We start from the raw sequence: 19,871 nt of genomic DNA on the forward strand, positions 1-19,871 counted from the left end.
TGTATCGTCCATGGCTGCAAACATTCAGCCCACTATACCAGCTTACATGTACTTTGACAGCTATGACTATATTCTGTTGATCACATACTCCCGATACCCACTCTGCACACCGACTCTCCATCTCCCCAGACTGACAGACCTGTCCTAGGGTCAGCTGTCCCAGAGCAGAATTCTCATCCCTTTGGGAGATTTCCTATAACTTTCTGTTGTATCTCTGGAACAGAATGTGGAGGAAAATTTCCCCAATGGTATACAAGAAGCAAACAAATAGGCAGGAGTTTAAAGTAGCACTAAATCCAATGATTAAGCTGTTTTCCAAAACAGTTACATTCAAGCCGCGTGCACACCATGTGTAGAGACGTCGGTTTTTCTGCACATGTTCTGCAAGGGCTCAAAGAAAACAATTGTTCTCTATGTGCCCTGGTCATACCATCAACACTGGTATCACATGCAGATTTTTTTCTGTGCAGGAATCTGTAATGTGTATGCAGTTTTCTGCATGAAAAAAACTGACATGACTTTCACATTGTGGTGAGAACAGGGCTCACAACAGACGCGCATGAAACCTGATGTCGGTGTGCATAAAAACTCACTGAAATGTGCATGAAAACTGATGCAAGTGAAATTTGCAAGCTTTTTCCATCAGTTTTTTATGCACATATGATGTGAATGAGACATCAAAGATATTATTATTTTTTTTTTTTTCTGTACTGCATCGCTCTAATGTAAATGGTCTTCAACAGTTACCAAGAAGCTTAAGAGCCGGTTCACACAGGGGCGACTTGTCAGGCGACCTAGCCGCCTGACAAGTCGCCTCCCATTCTGTACAATGGAACCGTTCTAATAGGAGCGACGCAAGTCGCTCCGACTTAGAAAAAGGTTCCTGTACTACTTTGGGGGCGACTTGGGGTGACTTGCAAGTCGTGCCGCCCCTGTGTGAACCGGGGCTAAATCTCAATGATTCTTTGTAAATCTGTGCTTATTCTATGGATGAAATATTTGCAGCCATGGTCTAACGTTGAAGGTAAACCTCTTCTGAGAGCTGTGGAAAGCAGTAGAGCATTGACGTGAAAAACATTTACACAAAATGCCTCTGTGCTTTGTGTTATTTTACCGTAGTTTGTATGTAACCAATAACACAGACAGGGGCCGTTAATATAAAAACTGTTATTCCAGTCTCTTTGTAGGGCCCGAGAGAAAGAAATTGAAAGTGAAGAACACTTTAAAACTCTCGCTGAAAGGGAAACCGGGCGTCTAAAGCAAGAAATTCAACGTCTGGAAAACGAGCTGGTATCCTTGAGGGAAAAGAAAAATAATCAAGAAGTAAGCCTTATATGTAGATTTCTGTTCTCGTTCTACGTAAATATAAACTCAAGGTAAAAGCGACTTTAACAAAAGAGCTCACTAAAGAATTATGCATTGTGTCTATACAATGTGATTTAATGTAGAGCACATCATTAAAGTATAATCAAAGAAAATAATGGCTATCTTAATACCTTGAAATGTTGTAGCCTTCTGCAGTGGAAGAGGCGGCATGTGAAGAAACGAATTCAAAGTCCATATACATTGTTTTCTTTATGCTAAAAACTGTCTGCTTCTGTTGAAAAGAAACATAGCAAATAAGTTAAACACATCGAAATTGTTTATAACATCAAGGTTATAGTTCCCATCCATATACCTCTTAATTATTTTATTTAGAATAACATATTCAAGGCCACTCAGAAACTGGAGAAACTAAAAAGTCAACTCAAGTGGAACCAACAGGATCTGGAAGACTGGTTGAAGGAATCTGCTCGTAAAGACGAAGATTCTGTTGCCATTCAGAAATACTCTCAAAAAGATGAAGGGAAAATTAGGGTAAGCAACTTATGTTTTTTCATGACAACCTGTATGTAGATGAATGTATAATGGCAGTAAATATTGAATGCTTCTCTGTAGGAATTGTCACTGCAGATTGAAAGGATGACTGTGGAAGCTAACCTGAAACGGAAACATTTAGACAATGAACTAACGGAGACCATCACTTCACAGGTATAATCTTTAATATACATATTGCTTTCTGTCCATATTCTGCACCATGGATGGTGTCATTACAAAACACTTTTTTAAATGCAATCATTAATTGTTTAGTTCTCTGCTCATGTTTTGTTCTGTGCGGCAAAAGCTCAGGTTTGAGTTGCTGTAAAAACATAAGTCTTACTGAGCTGAATTTTATGGAGATTAATGTGTGTTTTTTTTTTTTTTTTTTTTTGTATGCGCCATAATGTATAATTAAACAGTATTTTAGCATATGTACCATTATTTTTTCAGTATTCTCTTAAGCCATGAATGCTCAACCTCTGGCCCTCCAGCTGTTTCAGAACTACAAATGCCATGTGTTATTGCAAGGCTGATCATTACAAGCATGACTCCCAAATTTGGAGTTATGATGGGACTTGTAGTTCTGCAACAGCTGGTGGGCCACACATTGAGCACCCATGTCTTAAGCAAGAGTTTAATTTTCAACCATAATATACAGGAAGCATTCTCTTGTTTTACAGATTGAGCTGGACAAGACAGCTGAAGATTTCCGCAAAGCACATTCAGAAAGACAACAGCTGATCCAGCAGTGGGAGAACACCATCGATCAGATGCAGAAAAGGGACAGACAAATTGACCAATATGCACTGGTAAAAAAATTGCAATTTGATTTTTTTTACAAAAAAAATTGGTAACATCTCTTTCTAAGTAGAGACCTTATTACCGGTAATATTGACAATTGAAATCAGCTGATTATTAATTTTAAGTGTCAATCCAGAGTTAAACACACACTGTTTAATTTACATCGTCCCTTCTATTTCTGTATGTGGATGATGGCACTGTAATAATTTTTAAAAAAGTACTAAATACTTTTTTCCTAATCGATATACAGCTGTCACATGACCCAGATCTTTCCCAGCCCGTCTACAGGGAAACATAAGCAGGAGGAGCTTCTAGTCCTTTGCTGCTCTCCACATATTCAAAATAAAAAACAAATAAAAAAAGCCTTTGAAATACACAGTAAAAATAATATCAATAAACTGTTATAAGTGGTCATACAAACACTATATATATTTGAAATGAAATCTTTATTCTTTTTTTTTTGTCAATAACTCGGTGTGGATGTAAGTAAGCCAGTCACAGGCTGTGTCACACCCCTCCAGCCTGTGTCTTAGAATAAGAGGGAGGTGAAGCCTTCATTAATCTACATGTAATATCCCACCCCCACTGTGTATATGCCCACATGTGTGACTCTATAGTCACATGGGCTGCTCAGCTGTGATAGGGAGGAAATGCTCAGCATAGAAACTCACTGAAAACTGAGCATGTGCAGAGTTGCCACCACAGCTGCAAAATACCTAGCTAAATTGGGGACATGAACAGAAGGTGGAGAGAGATAGAATGCAGCAAGATTAACCTGTTGTTTTTTTTTGGGATAATACGGAAAACAAACCTTATAGTGACTGAGTGAGTATGAACAGCATATAATACAGCATTTATTAGTAGGTTTTTTATGATGTGTGTTTAATAACACTTTAATAATCTTAGCATGCCAAAAAATTAGCTGGAGTGTCACACTGAATTCAAGGGTTTCTAATGCCGTGTACATACGGGCAGATTTTCCAAACGTTCGTCTGTATGCTGGTCTGACGGACCAGATACAATGCAAGGGCAGGGTACTGCATCGCGCGCTCGCTGCAATAGGAAAAACACATTTTCCTATTGCGGCGAGCGCGAGGCGACGATGTCCCTTAAGTCTGGTATGGAATTTAAGGGCAACCCCCTACGCCAAAAAAACGGCGTGGGGTCCCCCCAAAATCCATACCAGACCCCTATCCGAGCACGCAGCCTGGCCGTTCAGGAAAGGGGGTGGGGACGAGCGAGTGCCCCCCCTCCTGAACCGTACCAGGCCGCATGCCCTCAACATGGGGGGGGGTGGGTGCTTTGGGGGAGGGGGGGCGCCCTGCGGGCCCCCCACCCCAAAGCACCTTGTCCCCATGTTGATGAGGACAAGGGCCTCTTCCCGACAACCCTGGCCGTTGGTTGTCGGGGTCTGCGGGCGGGGGGGCTTATCGGAATCCAGGGCCCCCTTTAATAAGGGGGCCCCCAGATCCCGGCCCCCCACCCTATGTGAATGAGTATGGGGTACATGGTACCCCTACCCATTCACCTAGGGAAAAAGTGTAAAAAAAAAACAAAAAACAAACACACTACTTCCGACTTCGTCGCTCTCTCCGGCCTCTTCTCCCGCTCTCCGGCCTCTTCTCCCGCTCTCTGGCCTCTTCTCCCGCTCTCTGGCCTCTTCTCCCGGTGTTCGACCTCTTCTCCCGGTTCCTCCGATATCTTCTGCCGCTCTTTTGCTAGCGGTGGCCTGGACTTCTGCATCGTCTTCTTCCCTCTTCTCTTCTTCCGATGTTGACACGACGCTCTCTCCCGCTGTAATGGTGCGCGATGACTTATATAGGTGTTGACCCCGCCCCCTTATAACGTCATCCCTGGGCATGCTGGGCATGTGACATCATAAGGGGCGTGGTCAACATCACCCGGTGACCACGCCCCCTTATGACGTCACAGTCACAGTCCCAGCATGCCCAAGGACTGTGACGTTATAAGGGAGCGGGGTTTACCGCCTATATAAGTCATCGCGCACCGCTCACACACCATTACAGCGGGAGAGAGCATCGTGTCAACATCGGAAGAAGAGAAGAGGGAAGAAGACGATGCAGAAGTCCAGGCCACCGCTAGCAAAAGAGCGGCAGAAGATATCGGAGGAACCGGGAGAAGAGGCCGGAGAGAGCGACGAAGTTGGAAGTAGTGTGGTGTTTTTTTTTTTTTTTTTTGTTTGTTTTTTTTTTGACACTTTTTTTCCCTAGGTGAACGGGTAGGGGTACCATCATTCACATAGGGTGGGGGGCCAGGATCTGGGGGCCCCCTTATTAAAGGGGGCTCCCGGATTCCAATAAGCCCTCCCGCCCGCAGACCCCGACAACCAACGGCCAGGGTTGTCGGGAAGAGGCCCTTGTCCTCATCAACATGGGGACAAGGTGCTTTGGGGTGGGGGGCCCGCAGGGCGCCCCCCCTCCCCCAAAGCACCCACCCCCCCATGTTGAGGGCATGCGGCCTGGTGCGGTTCAGGAGGGGGGCGCTCGCTCGTCCCCACCCCCTTTCCTGACCGGCCAGGCTGCGTGCTCAGATAGGGGTCTGGTATGGATTTTGGGGGGACCCCACGCCGTTTTTTTGGCGTAGGGGGTTCCCCTTAAATTCCATACCAGACTTAAGGGACATCGTCGCCTCGCGCTCGCCGCAATAGGGAAATTTGTTTTTCCTATTGCAGCGAGCGTGAGATGCAGTACCCTGCCCTTGCATTGTATCTAGTCCGTCAGACCAGCATACAGACGAACGTTTGGAAAATCCGCCCGTATGTACACGGCATTAGAAACCCTTGAATTCAGTGTGACACTCCAGCTAATTTTTTTGGCATGCTAAGATTGTTAAAGTGTTATTAAACCCACATCATAAAAACCTACTAATAAATGCTGTATTATATGCTGTTCATACTCACTCAGTCACTATAAGGTTTATTTTCCGTATTATCCAAAAAAAAAAAACAGGTTAATCTTGCTGCATTCCCCCCCTCCCCCAAAGCACCCCCCCCCCCATATTGAGGGCATGCAGCCTGGTACAGTTCAGGAGGTGGGCTGCTCGCTCATCCCCCACCACCCTTTCTTGACCGGCCGGTATGCGTGCTCGGATAGGGGTCTGGTATGGATTTTGGGGGGACCCCACGCCGTGTTTTTCGGCGTAGGGGTTTCCCTTAAAATCCATACCAGACCTAAGGGCCTGGTATGCCCCGTGACGGGGCTGGCAAGGTGTTAATCTCGCCGATAAAAGCGGCGAGATTGAGTTCCTTTTCTAGTCCTGTCGTACCCGAGTCACGTTCAAAATGAACGGACTTGTTCGTGTGTGGGCAAGTCCGTTCATTTGGAAAGTCCGCCGTAACTTCGTCGGGAAATAGGTCCGCCGGAAAGCCCGGTCATGTGTAGGCAAGGCCGTCCGTAGTCCGGTCGTGTGTAGGCAAGTCCGTTTGTAAAAAAGTCCGGCGGAAGTCTGTCAAAAGTCCGTCGGACCAGTCCGGTCGAAAAATCAGATCGTGTGTACGTTGCATAAAACATAAACCAGTGTGCCATTTTCTAACCCTCATTAAATATTTATAAAAATCGTTAAGACAGAATACAGAGTGAATTGGAGTGAAGTTTTCAGCACTGAAATTCTATATACTGTCCCTGCTGCTCGCCATTACTATTTGTGCTATGTGATTGTGGTCACATGGATGGCAATGTATACCCCACTGGCACCATTACAGTTACACATGCAAATTACGTAGCTCTTTTACATTTTTCCTGCTCTACCGCTATTAAATAAGGTAATAGAGTATTTCGCAAAAGTGAGTACACTCCTCACATTTTTGTAAATATTTTATTATATCTTTTCATTTGACAACACTGAACAGATGACACTTTGCTGCAATGTAAAGTAGTGAGTGTACAGCTTGTATAACTTTGATGTCCCCTCAAAATAACTCAACACACAGCCAATAATGTCTAAACCACTGGCAATAAAAGTGAATACACCTCTAAGTGAAAATGTCCAAATTGGGCCCAATTAGCCATTTTCCCTACCACCGTGTCTTGTGACTCATTAGTGTTACAAGGTCTCAGGTGTGAATGGGGAGCAGGTGTGTTAAATTTGGTGTTATCGTTCTCACTCACTCATACTGGTCACTGGAAGCTCAACATGGCACCTCATGGCAAAGAACTCTCTGAGATCTGAAAAAAAGGATTGTTGCTCTACATAAAGATGGCCTAGGCTATAAGAAGATTGGCAAGACCCTGAAACTGAGCTGCAGCACGGTGGCCAAGACCATACAGCAGTTTAACTGGACAGGTTCCATGCAGAATAGGCCTCGCCATGGTCGACCAAAGAAGTTGAGTGCACATGCTCAGCGTCATATCCAGAGGTTGTCTTTGAGAAATAGACTTTTGAGTGCTGCCAGCATTGCTGCAGAGGTTAAAGGGGTCTGAGCCTGTCAGTGCTCAGACCATACGCCACACGCTGCATCAAATTGGTCTGCATGGCTGTCATCCCAGAAGGAAGCCTTTTTTAAAGATGATGCACAAGAAAGCCCCCAAACAGTTTGCTGAAGACAAGCAGACTAAGGACATGGATTACTGGAACCATGTCCTGTAGTCTGATGAGACCAAGATAAACGTATTTGGTTCATATGGTGTCAAGCGTGTGTGGTGGCAACCAGATGAGGAGTACAAAGACAAGTGTGTCTTTCCTACAGTCAAGCATGGTGGTGGGAGTGTCATGGTCTGGGGCTGCATGAGAGCTGCCGGCACTGGGAAGCTACAGTTCATTGAGGGAACCATGAAGCCAACATGTACTGTGACATAATGAAACAGAGCATGATCCCCTCCCTTCGTAGTCTGGGCCGCAGGGCAGTATTTCAACATAACTACCCCAAACACACCTCCAAGACGACCACTGCCTTGCTAAAGAAGCTGAGGGTAAAGGTGATGGACTGGCCAAGCATGTCTCTAGACCTAAACCCTATTGAGCATCCGTGGGGCATCCTCAAACAGTGTAGCCCTGGGCTGCATTGCAGCGTGAATGGGACACTCAGGAAACAATTGTTTTCTGTGTGTGCTTGCGGTGACAGGCGTTTTTTACAATGCATGTGTGAATTAGCCATTACACTTACCCAGTGAACTGACTGGCCTCAGGTAATACACAGATACAAAACCTTCTATACAATTTGTACCTGTTTATCTGTAGCCTCTACATCAAATTAAAGTGAGGAAAAAGACCGCTGCTCACAGGTTATACAATCGGTAACACTCCAAGGTTGCTTCTGTGAGGTGGGGGTGCACGGCCTGCCACTGCAGCAGAAATCATGGAACAGAGAAACTTCGGATCGGCAGCACACCCACACAGGAAGTAAAGTTGAAAGTCTTTATTGAAGCATAAATGTAATAAAAACACTGGATGGGTACAGGCAGGGGAAATGCAGGTAGGTTGACGCGTTTCACACTTTAGAAGTGCTTTGTCAAAATTTAAAGTGGTTGTAAACCCATAATAAAAAAAAAACAAAAAAAACTGCCAGACAAAAGGCATAATGAGCTAGTGTGCATCGCATACTAGCTCATTATTAAATACTTACCTTAGATCGAACCTGTTGCAGTGGTCCCCGTACACTGCTGTGACCAGCAACATGTCTCCTGGGGTTATTTCCGGTTCTGGTGCTGTGATTGGCCGGAGCCGCGATGACATCACTCCCGCACTTGTGCGTGGGTGTTGCTTGTCACAGCACAAGCCCTTTAGAAATGGCACGATCGAGCCGTTTCTTCAGTGTGCATGCACCAATGACGTTGGCGCAAGCGTATATGGTAAATATCTTTACAGCATATTCTTGTGCAGTATATTTACAGTACGTACAGGTAATCCTTATTATTGGCTTACCTGTATGTACAAGTGGTGTAACAGGGTTTACAACAACTTTAAAGTGCACTATACAGCTTTCTGAGCTTCCAGAAAACAAGGACGGGCAGCTGATGTTTTACTCTGCAGAGCTCAGTGAGAAGAGCTCTGAGAGCTGATTGGAGGGAAGGAACAGACCACCCTCACACCACACACAAGAACTAAGCTGAGGCTGTCAATTACAGGCTGTGTGCTAAGGAATAAGGCAGCAAAGAGAAATGACACTTAGCGCTCTGGTTTCAGACAAGTACACACTATAGAGGGACATGCTTTGTTCATATTTCATGTCTGAGGTTTACAACCACTTTAAACTCATCCAGGGAGCAGACCCTACCTGCTGATTACTGCTAATCTTCATATTTGCTGCCATGCTTGCCAACTAACTCTTCTTTTTTTTCTGATTGGCCCTAAACCTGATCCTATAAAAATGCGTGTGTGTGTGTGTGTGTGTGTGTGTGTGTGTGTGTGTGTGTTATTGAATGAATGCAGCTACCTAACACTAATCTTCTTCTCCTTTTTTTTTTTTTTTTTTTTTTTACTAGCTGTTAGCTCAGGTCAAGCAAGACTTACGAGACAGAGAAAGTACAATCAAGGAGAAAATCCAGTTCTTGAACAGTGAAATCGAAAATAACAAGGAATTTGAGAAGAAGATAGACATTGTGGAAAGAAAAGCAGTCAGACTGAGACAGGACTATCAAGAGCAAGAGGCAGTGCGGAACAATCTGCAAGATGAGGTAACATCAGAAATAGACAGAGATAAAACATATGGAAATGGCTTACAAACAGCAGATGTGATATTGTTGGGAGTTTCTATATAGCAACAGAAATTCACCTTGTTTTTGAACGTTATCTGATACCTGTAATTCAGTGGACTACTGCTAGCTGTGAAAACACTTTAATGTTAGTGACCTGACTACCAGAAATCCATTATTTTGAGGATCATAGATGTACCAACATGTTTGCAGAATCTATAGGCAGGGTGCTCAGTGAATCAAGCTGGCCATACATGCAGAGATTTTTCCTTAGTTCACCCCCAAAAGATTCCTCTATCCATGCTAACAATGTAGATGGATGAATCTCTCATGCCATATATTGTATTCTGAAAGATGGTGCCCATGGCTGTCAGAATATCTGAACAGTGATTGCAGCTGATTGGCTTCAGTCACTTATTTGCCAAAAGTTTTCTGCCCAGATCCCTCAAGCTTCAAATCAAAGTCTGCCAAGCCAGGTGGTGTTAGTAAGGCCGACCATAAATCAAATTTTCATCCAATTCAGCAGGAAATGGCTGAAATTCAATCCGCGTATGGCCAGCTTAAAGGCTAAGTTCACCTTCTTCATTAAATATCCTATACAGTCAAGGGGCCCTAGTAGATATTAGAAAACTGTACACTTTTGTAAAACGTTCATTCATTTTATTGTCATTTCTGTAGGCCATTTAGGTCCCCTGGAAGCTTGAATGAAAAACTCCCATTCGCACAGCCTGACACGTTTCTTGAATGTCTAAAGCCATTGTTTTTTTCTGTAATGCTGAGTGAGCATCCAGTAGTTTTCACATCACAGCTACAAAGAAGGATGTGGGGATTGTTAACTGGAAGTTTTCTGACCTGGCTTCTCGAGGACACCCAAATGGCCTACAGCAATGGTTTCCAAACTACAGCCCTTTGCTTGCTTTTATCTGGCTCTTGGGGCACTATTTCATCTACCGATGCCAACAATGGGAAGTAATCCCCCCCCCGACATCAACAATGGTGCACAATTCCTCCTATTGACACAAACAATGGGACACAATTTCTCCCAATGACAACAACTGGGCCTGCTAACACCAGTGAAGGGGCACAGTTCCTCCCAATGATTTATTGACACCAACAAATAGACCCAACAACACCAATGATGGAGCACAATTCCTGCCATTGACATCAACAGTTTGGCCCACTGACACCAATGATGGGAAACAATTCCTCCCAATGACCCCAACAATTGGGCCCAATGATAGGGCATAATTCCTCCCACCAAAGACGGGGCATTGTTTTTTCCGGCTGATGTCAGGACCTTTTCTACTCCCAATGGCCACAGTCCGTCCCCCCTAAAGTCTGAAGAACAGTAAACTGGCCCCTTGTTTAGAAAGTTTGGAGACCCCTGGCTTACAGGAATGACAATACAATTGATGGGCATTTTACAAAGCTCATCAGTATTTTAGGATCTACTGGAGCCCCTTGACTGCATAGGCTATTTTCTAGAAAAAGGTGAACTTAGCCTTTAGGGCCTGCAACGTATTTGCACAGGAATGCAGAGGGGTATTTGAAGTTGCAGCCCTTGTTTGAAGGGCTGCCACATATTCATATTGAACTAGATAGGTATCTGTGGCAGCATATCCCCTATAGTCGGTACAACTCAGATTTTAGACAAGGTTTGTGACTTCAGACAACCCTCAAACAATCCTCAGTTCCCATGTGGAACATACATTTCTCACTGTATAGTATGCCATTTAAGTCTTTCTTTCAAAGATCATTTGAAGATTGCCCACTTGGCAAAAAACAGCTACTGCCTTTTCTGCCTTAAACTGGCCATATACTGGTTAGAATTAGAAATTAACGTTCGTCCAAAAAATGTCAGCAGTACTTTTGATAATGTCATCAGAGACTTGACGAATGTTGTTCAAAAGTACTTCAAAGTTTTGTTTGCTTTTAAGAACTGATTTTGATATGAATGGAATTTTCCTCATTAAAAATCACATGCACTGTTGGAAATTAGTTTGGTCGAGAAAAATTTTTCTTCCTGCCCCTTCAAATGTTTTTGTCACATTTGAAAACGAACACTGATTTGACCCCATTAATCATTAGAAAATCTGAATGTTCCGAAATATTTTTAAAATTTTTTTTCAAACACTTTATTCATTTAAAAAAAAAAAATCTTTACAAAAAATATACATTAAGGAACAAATATATTAGACATTCAAAAAGAGGGAGTACAGTATCTATAACACAGTTTTACCTCCAATATCAAATATGAATCACTGGATAATATATATTATATTGATAAATAAAAACAGAACATATTTGTTGATAATTTTCATTATCCTGATTTTTTTTTTTTTCCTAACTCCATCTCTCTATAACCCATCCCCCAAACTCAGGCAATCCACAAAACTCCTGTATACATTACATTTACCAATAATTCCATCTCACCCTTTAAACTCTCTCTTAGTATATAAATGTTTTTCACAAATAGACAGCATTTCAGAGATGTAAAGAACACAACTCATATTCTAGGTTTATGAAAATTTTCCAACAAATTTGTACTAGTGTAAGGTCAGCTTTAGTCAATTTAGTGCTGGATAACTGAGCTGAATAGTAGGGTTGGAAGGTAATTCCAAAACGTTTAAAGTGGTTGTAAAGGATAAACTTTTTAAATTAAAATCTCTTCTTTTCTGTGTGCACCATAGGATGCCGCTTCCTATGGGGGCACACCTGCGGGCTCGCTCCCACCCCCTGCTCCGTCCTCACAGGATTTGATTGGCAGCAGCAGGAGCCAATGGCTCCCACTGCTGTCTCTGTGCCTGTGAGAGCGGGAAGAGAACCAGCGCTGCTGCAGATGGGCACAACTTATACATACATGATAAAGAACTTGGGTAAGTATTTAAGGTTAGGGGCAATACTAGGAAATGCTTTTGCCTTTACAACCACTTTAAACTTGTAAGAGTGCCTATGTACTCAATGATTTATTATTCCTTCAGTAATTACACCACTGAGATTTTTTAGCTGCATGTCCCATTCCCTTGATTAAGGGAGAATACGGTTTTCTGTTTAGCAGAATTTAGGGGAGGGGCTTGACTACAGAATGCAGTGAAAGGGGCCACAGATGTAGGAATGCTATAGGGTTTCTGTATGCCTATAAACAATAATAGCCAAATGTATTGGAACACATGTAATATGTATTGGTATATAGTACATCTACCCAATATTTAATTATTTGTACTGGGTGGAGCTGCCCTTTAAAAAAAAAACTTGATCACTGTTGATCACATCATTCAAACTTGTTGTGTTTTTTTGGGGTTTTTTTTGCGATCTGCCACATATAACGGCTTTAACTTTCTTCTTAACAGCTGGATACTCTGAAAGGGACTGTTGATAGAACAGCCACTGAATTAGAAATAATAAGAGTTCAAGTCAACAATCTTAGGAAAGAAATAAAAAATAAAGAAGAAAGGTCAGTACTGAATTTTTATAATGTGCCTGCTTTTGCTATACCGTAATCCTATACTTTCTTATATACATGATCATTTAAAAGTGTAATGTGACTTTACATCTAAATGTGTTTATTTTTAGGTTGGATCTGTCAAAAGAATATAATAAAGGCCTAACTGAAAAGCTGAAGGTCGTCACTGAGTCTGCTATGAGTATAGAGGAAAGGGCACAGCGTATGGAGGAGCTGCTGAAAGAACAAGAGAAAACGGTGAAGGTAAGGCTCCCCGGCATATTCATTAGTGCAGTACAAAGATTAGAGGTGTGCAGTAGCCCATTGCAACCAACCTCGTTTAGAGATTTCAGAACAATGATAGATGCTTGGTGCATGTTACGATACGTGTGTACATGTGTTTGCCAGTAAACTGTTTCCAGCTCACATGCAGCTTTACAGCCTTTACCTGGGACACAAATGCATTAGAGAAACATGTACCTTACCAGGCTGAGAAAGAAAACCACATCCCTCAAGAAGTCTTAATGCTTATCGTGCTCTTTCTGAAATCAAACCCATGTCCCTTGTTCTACAGTGGCAATGCCAATATAAAGCTACTATGCTGAAAAGGAAGCGTAACAAACAATAATAGCAAACTGGAGTCAGAAGACTTAATTTTCTGGGCACTACTATACAAAAAAGTCTTGAAGAGTCTTATCTTAATATTGGCATGGCTTAGAGGACACCTCCTGCATACCAGCATATTTGCTGGCCAGCAGTCAGTAACCCGCTATAATGATAGTGCTAGTGCGTAAGAAGCTTTGCTAGTAGGACTAGGTATGTACAGCAGGAAGGTTTCACAAAGTAATACTGACCTGTAAGCTTGCTTTTTTTTTTTTTTTTTCATAGAAAGTTTTTATTTAACAAATGCACATAAACAATAGTGGAAACAGACAGCAGTTTCCAACAAATGCAACCAAGTGATTAGTAATAGAAAACATGCACAGTATGACCATTCTTACATGCAAAAGAGACCAAATATGTATCGTGATGGAAGGTGCTATCTTCCTGTACTAGAGACATGAACCAGAAGTGCTGAGGTGTGTGTGTGTGTTTACAACAATCGGTGTAACACCACGTTAAGTGGGGCAAGACCAGGGGTACTCAACCATGTGCCCCAAAGCTTGTCAAATTTAGTTAAGCATTAACGATATTGGTGTAAGCATGCTTTAACACTAAGATTTTTTTTTTTTTTTAATATGTCTGTAGTGGGCTTGGGACCTGGACTGGTAGGCACTTGCTGTAGCACCCTATGCAGTGTTGCCAACCTCTCACAGCATTTTTCCTGACAAAATATGGAAAATTTACTGACGGAACACATTTTTTATTGGCAACCAGAAAAATGACAGGACTGCTATTAAAAACTAAGACAATTGATATTTAAAAAGGTTGTAAACCTCTATAAAAAAAAAAATCCTTAAAAAAAAAAAACCTGCAAGACAATGGCATAATGACCCAGTATGCATTATCACATACTAGCTCATTATGAAATACTGATCTTAAAACAAAGCTGTTGCAGCTGTCCCCACACACCGCTGTCACAGCCGACATCTTTGCCGGGGATTCTTCCGGGTTTGCAGGCTCCAGCTCTGTGATTGGCATGCGGGCGAGGGCCGCCGTTCACTGCACACGTGGGCCGCTGTTTTAGAGCGCATGCGCCAGTGATGTCACTGGCTGCATGCACTGGAAATATCTCCAAAAGTGTTAGGAGATATTTTCAATACCTATAGGTTATCCTTATATAAGGTTAGCCTTATTATAGGCATACCTATAGGTAAAAGTTTGCAGAGGAAGTTTACTTCCTCTTAAAGCATAATATGGAAATACTGACAATACCCATATCAAGTAATTTGCCTGGTTTACACTTAAAAAGTCAGCACAGCACCACAAATTATCAGCCCCTGATATTTACAGACAGTTGTAAAAATCACTGATATTTACAAACTGTCCGTAAATTTACTGAAGGTTGGCAGCCCTGACCCGGGGCAGCATGATTGTTTCTATGCTTAAGGGGAACCTATGATGGGTTTGGGCAATTATATTTATTTGTTATAGTTTGTATGTTTTTATACTGATGTTTTATATTTGACTTCTTATATAAAATAATATAGCCATGACACACTGTTTTTTATATTTGACTATTTATATAAAATAATATAGCCATGACCCATGATTCACTATAGACTTTTTAAAGTGAGGACCCAGGAGAATCTGCTTCTTTCTGATTAAATCTTCGGTTCCTACAGTAAATCTCTGTAAGAAATAAAAGTTATGGCACACGTTGATATATGCATTTGTCAATACTGACACTTTATTGGTATATACTCTCTTTTCTGGAGGACACATTCATACTGTGCATCCAGAGGCTAATTTATACGTGGGTAGACTGCATTTTATACAGAATATTATAGGTAAGGGTCAGCAACTCACTGCAGCTAATCTAATTTAATTTTCATCAGTACAGCAAAGGATTATTGCTGATAGATTGCTATAGGGGGGTTTTGAACATTTGCCTTTTAAAACCAGTTTGAAATTGATGACTGAGGTCAAAGTTGTCTACGTAAATGTATTCTGTTACCATTAGTTCATACCATGCATGTGTACCAGAATAAATAAATAAACTGAGCAATAAATATTAAATACAATCAGTGATAGAATTATACCATTTCCAGTAAAGCAGACTGCAAAGAAATGGAAATGTCTTTTGTTCAGATACTGTGCAAAATGACCACTTTAATCTTGCCATTTGTACCCACAGAATCTTGAAGCTCAGCTAAAACAAATAAGAGAGCAGCATTTCAAGAAATCGCAGGAGCTGCACGAATACAAGACAAAAGAAAAGCACATGATATCAGAAATTAGTGGAAGTCAGGTCTCGCTGAGAAACCTTAATAGTCAACTGCAAAAACTTGACCTACATGCTTTAAAGCAACAGGGGATCATTTACAATCAGGTACAAAAACCACGCTGGCTTTCAACCATTAAATCCCTTAAATGCCACTGCTGTGTGATTAGAGAAAGCTAACCACATGCAGGACATTTTTCATAATTGAAATATTTTCAAATATAGAAAGGCAGCTTGGAAAAAAGCCTAATAATAAACAAGCATGTGAAAAGACAATGTGGGTATGTAACATTTACCATAAAGTATTTAAGTTTATAATTGCATTATAATGCATGCATGATTTATAATGTGTTATTTAAAAAATACATACGTTTAAATGATCATTCTTTGAATTTCCTGAAAATCACATTTTAAAGATATGTATAGGTAGTAGGTGCCCTTTGAGCGGTATTAAAGGTGTAAAATATCAGTTGATGTTGACTTGAGTATGTCTGTATATGTTTAGAGATAACTAGTAGAATTTTTGTAATGCTTTTGCACCCTATAATGCCCCATTTTCTCTATTCTTTGGACTGCTGTTATAGCCTCAAGGGGGCAGCCCTCCAGTTTTCTATATGCCTATTTTCTATTTCTGCTGTATATTGCCCCGTACACACGAACGGATTTTCCGACAACAAATGTTGGATGTGAGCTTGTTCGCTGAAAGTCCGATCGTGTGTATGCTCCATCGAACATTTGTTGTCGGACTTTCCGCCAACAAATGTTGGCTAGCAGGTTCTCAAATTTTCCGCCAACAAAAATTTATTGTCGGAATTTCCGATCGTGTGTACACAAGTCTGACGCACAAAAGTTCACGCATGCTCGGAATCAAGCAGAAGGAGCCGCACTGGCTATTGAACTTCCTTTTTCTCGGCTCGTCGTACATCTTGTACATCACTACGTTTGTAAATTGTTGGCCAACATTTGTGTGACCGTGTGTATGCAAGACAAGTTAGAGCCAACAACCTTCAAACAAAATTCCATGGTTTTGTTGTCGGAAAGTCCGATCGTGTGTACGGGGCATATGACAATAAAACCCTAGGTTGCTTTTTGCTAACTTGTGTCCCTAAATGGACTTTGAGAAAATCATTTTATAACGAGTACAAAAACCCAACATTTTGGTTTACTTTATGGACCTTGTCCATCACATAGCAATTCAGTTTCATACTTTTTTTACATTCTCATACAGAAGCCTTTGTTTGTACTTTAAATAGTTTTTAGGTGTGTATTGACATGTTTCTGCATGTAAAGATGGACAAAAAGTAGCCCAGCCTGTAACCAGTAATATGAATTGTCACACATATTGCACCTAACTCTTCCTAGTACTGTGTGTGTCTATGTGGGATTTTTTAAGCACGTGTGTTTATTATTTTGTACAGGAGTTCCAAATTCAGCAGTTAGAGCGCAGGCTATCACGTTTAAAAGGTGAAGTCAACACAGATGAGAAACACGCCTTGGAGACAAAAGTAGCTGCACTTACAAAATCATTAGACGAACGCAAAGCCTCTCTTATTATTTTGAACACCCAACACAAAAAGCTTCAGGTATGCAAATGTTACAGAAAGTACTAGTATTTTTTTTAAATAGCATAAAGGTGAAACTTTATATGTGAATGTTCAGTGTGGTATCCCATTACAAGATTCCAGCCTTTTAGATATTTTTCTATTGCAGTACTGTCAACCCCCCCCCCCTTTTTTTAAATGGGAGCAGCAGCTCTCTTGGCGTTCTCTCTCCTCATTGGACAGAGAGGCAGGACACATTGATTCCTGCTGCTGTCTATCACAGCCAGTGAGAGAGAGGGGACAGGGCCGAGCCGGCTCTGTCAATGAACACACACAGGTGGTTCAGGAGCAAGCACGCATGGGTGCCCCCATAGCTAGCGGCTTTGTTTGGGGGCACATAGCGGGGGGGGGGGGCAGGAGCACAAGAAGGGGATCTTAGAGAAGGAGGATTTTGCAAAACCATTGCACAGAGCAGGTAAGTATGACATGTTTGTTACCTTTTAACCAGTTCTGGACCCCCTTTCGCACATTTACTGTGGCAAGGTAGCCCAGCTGCCTGAAACAATGTACCTGTACGTTGTTTCGTGCAGCGGCCACCGGGGGGCACGTGTATGCCATCAGAGGTGCGATCGCTCACTGATTGGATAGCGGGGAGCCAATCAGCAGGTCTGGCAGACCTGATGTCCGCCGGCCACCCGCAATCGTTCCCGGGAGAGGCAGAACTGTGATCTGCCTATGTAAAAAAAAAAAAGGCAGATCGCCGTTATGACAGGGGAGAAGATGGAGATCTTCTGTTCCTGCTAAGCAGGAACACCAATCTCTGTCTTCAGCCAGTCAGACCATCCTCCACACAGTTAGCAAGCACCCCCTAGGGACACACTTAACCCTTTGATCGTCCCTGGTGTTAACCCCTTCCCTGCCAGTGTTATTAGTACAGTAACAGTGCATTTTTTTTAGCACTGGTCACTGTATTAGTGGTCACTGTATTAGTCAAAAAAGTGTTAAAGTGTTTTGTGCAAACCAATCAATATACACTTATTGGGATTTTTTTTTTTTTACCAAAAATATGTAGCAGAATACATATTGGTCTAAATTGATGAAGAAATTAGATTTTTTTAATTTTTTTATTGGATGTGTTTTATAGCAGAAAGTAAAAAAATGTAGTTTTTTTTTTTTCAAAATTGTCGCTCTCTTTTTTTGTTTATAGCGCAAAAAATAAAAACTGCAGAAGTGATCAAATACCACCAAAAGAAAGCTCTATTTGTGGGAGAAAAAAAAAAACAATTTTATGTGGGTACAGCATCGCAGGACTGCGCAATTGTCAGTTAATGTAACGCATTGCCGTATTGCAAAAAATGGCCTGGTCATTAAGGGGGTAAAACACTCTGGGGCTGAATTGGTTAAAATATAATATTCTTGCCTTTTACAATCACTTTAAAATCAAGGTATGCTGTAAATAAGAACTGTTACAGTTAAGCTGGATACACACTATACAACTTTTGTTGTTCGATTTCCTTTAGATTTACCTTCAACTATGTAGTGCAAGGGCCTGCCTGATTGCATACAAATTGAAAGTGTTTAGGTTTGACCTCATATTATATGGTTTTGGTAAATCTAAATGAAAAAACCTAAAGAAAATTGTATAGTGTGTATCCAGCTTTACTAGTGTGCTTATGTCAGCTCTCAACCAAACTGTCTAAGGCTGGTGTCATAGCTGATCATATTTGCATCACCATGGGAACTGAAGATCAAACACACTAAGATGGCAGCTTCCTTGTCTGCAAAGGATACAAGGGTTTAGGTCCCTTTTTTAAATTCATTGTTTCTTATATATTTGAGTGACCTTCAAGCCAGCCAGCCATGTCGGGAAGAAAAGTCTATGGAGCAGGTTAGAAAAGTCATCCTGATAGCTGTTGTTTCTCCCTAATACACAGGTGCTGTCTTCTTGGTCTGTGCTCCAAGTAGCAAAATATTAATAACAGAGTCAAGAGAATTGTCGATTTACTAATGTTTTTATTCTAATGAATATTTGTACAGATCTGTTTGATTTATGGGAATCACTCTATCCAGGAATATAGGCAATTGCAGTTCAATTTGCATATTATATGCAGATTAGACAAATCTGCACACACAAGGTACAAAAAATGCAAGAAACTGATTCAGTTATCACTACGTACAAGTACATAGAGCGCTTTGGAATTCACTGCCAGTAGTGTGACCGAAAGGTACATGTATCATGTTTGACAATTGACCACCTTCTGCAGTCTGCAGGAAGCTTTTGTAATGTATTACTATGACTGAGTAATATTTGTTTGTTCTTTGCCTGACTATATTATCTGTTCTTTATAGGGTGATGTACGGTACATTAAAAGGGAGCTGGAAAAAACTGGCCAAGAGAAAGGAGATCTGATTAGTAAAATGGAGGAACTTAAGCTGTTCAACACCATGTCTGATAAAACACTGAAGAAGTTCCGAACATCAAAACAGGTAATTAACATCTAGTATTGTTAAGAAGCCTATGGGCTATGACAAACCACATGCGCGCGAAATGCGTTGTTACGGCAACAGACAAGCCTATGTTCCATGCTGGTTCCTGGGTCTCTTCCTCCTTCACACTTCCAGCAACAATCATCCGTCATCCGCACGAGCCCGTTCTATCTAAGGCTCAGTTCCCCTGGCTTCCGGCTCCGAGC

The 19,871-nt window shown here is 41.7% G+C and overlaps 1 protein-coding gene across 1 annotated transcript in view; it reads left to right on the plus strand.

Moving 5' to 3' along the window:
- LOC141139472 (coiled-coil domain-containing protein 39-like) overlaps positions 1-19,871 on the plus strand; it is a 76,247-nt gene that overhangs the window by 17,385 nt on the left and 38,991 nt on the right. Inside the window, exons 3-12 of the mRNA XM_073625623.1 lie at positions 1,177-1,323; positions 1,699-1,857; positions 1,939-2,031; positions 2,541-2,669; positions 9,102-9,293; positions 12,662-12,765; positions 12,885-13,017; positions 15,551-15,745; positions 17,056-17,220; positions 19,528-19,665. Coding sequence (XP_073481724.1) covers positions 1,177-1,323; positions 1,699-1,857; positions 1,939-2,031; positions 2,541-2,669; positions 9,102-9,293; positions 12,662-12,765; positions 12,885-13,017; positions 15,551-15,745; positions 17,056-17,220; positions 19,528-19,665 — 1,455 coding nt within the window. The remainder of the gene's footprint in view (positions 1-1,176; positions 1,324-1,698; positions 1,858-1,938; positions 2,032-2,540; positions 2,670-9,101; positions 9,294-12,661; positions 12,766-12,884; positions 13,018-15,550; positions 15,746-17,055; positions 17,221-19,527; positions 19,666-19,871) is intronic.

The sequence above is a fragment of the Aquarana catesbeiana genome, linkage group LG04, assembly GCF_042186555.1.
Source record: "Aquarana catesbeiana isolate 2022-GZ linkage group LG04, ASM4218655v1, whole genome shotgun sequence".
Classification (NCBI taxonomy): domain Eukaryota; kingdom Metazoa; phylum Chordata; class Amphibia; order Anura; family Ranidae; genus Aquarana; species Aquarana catesbeiana.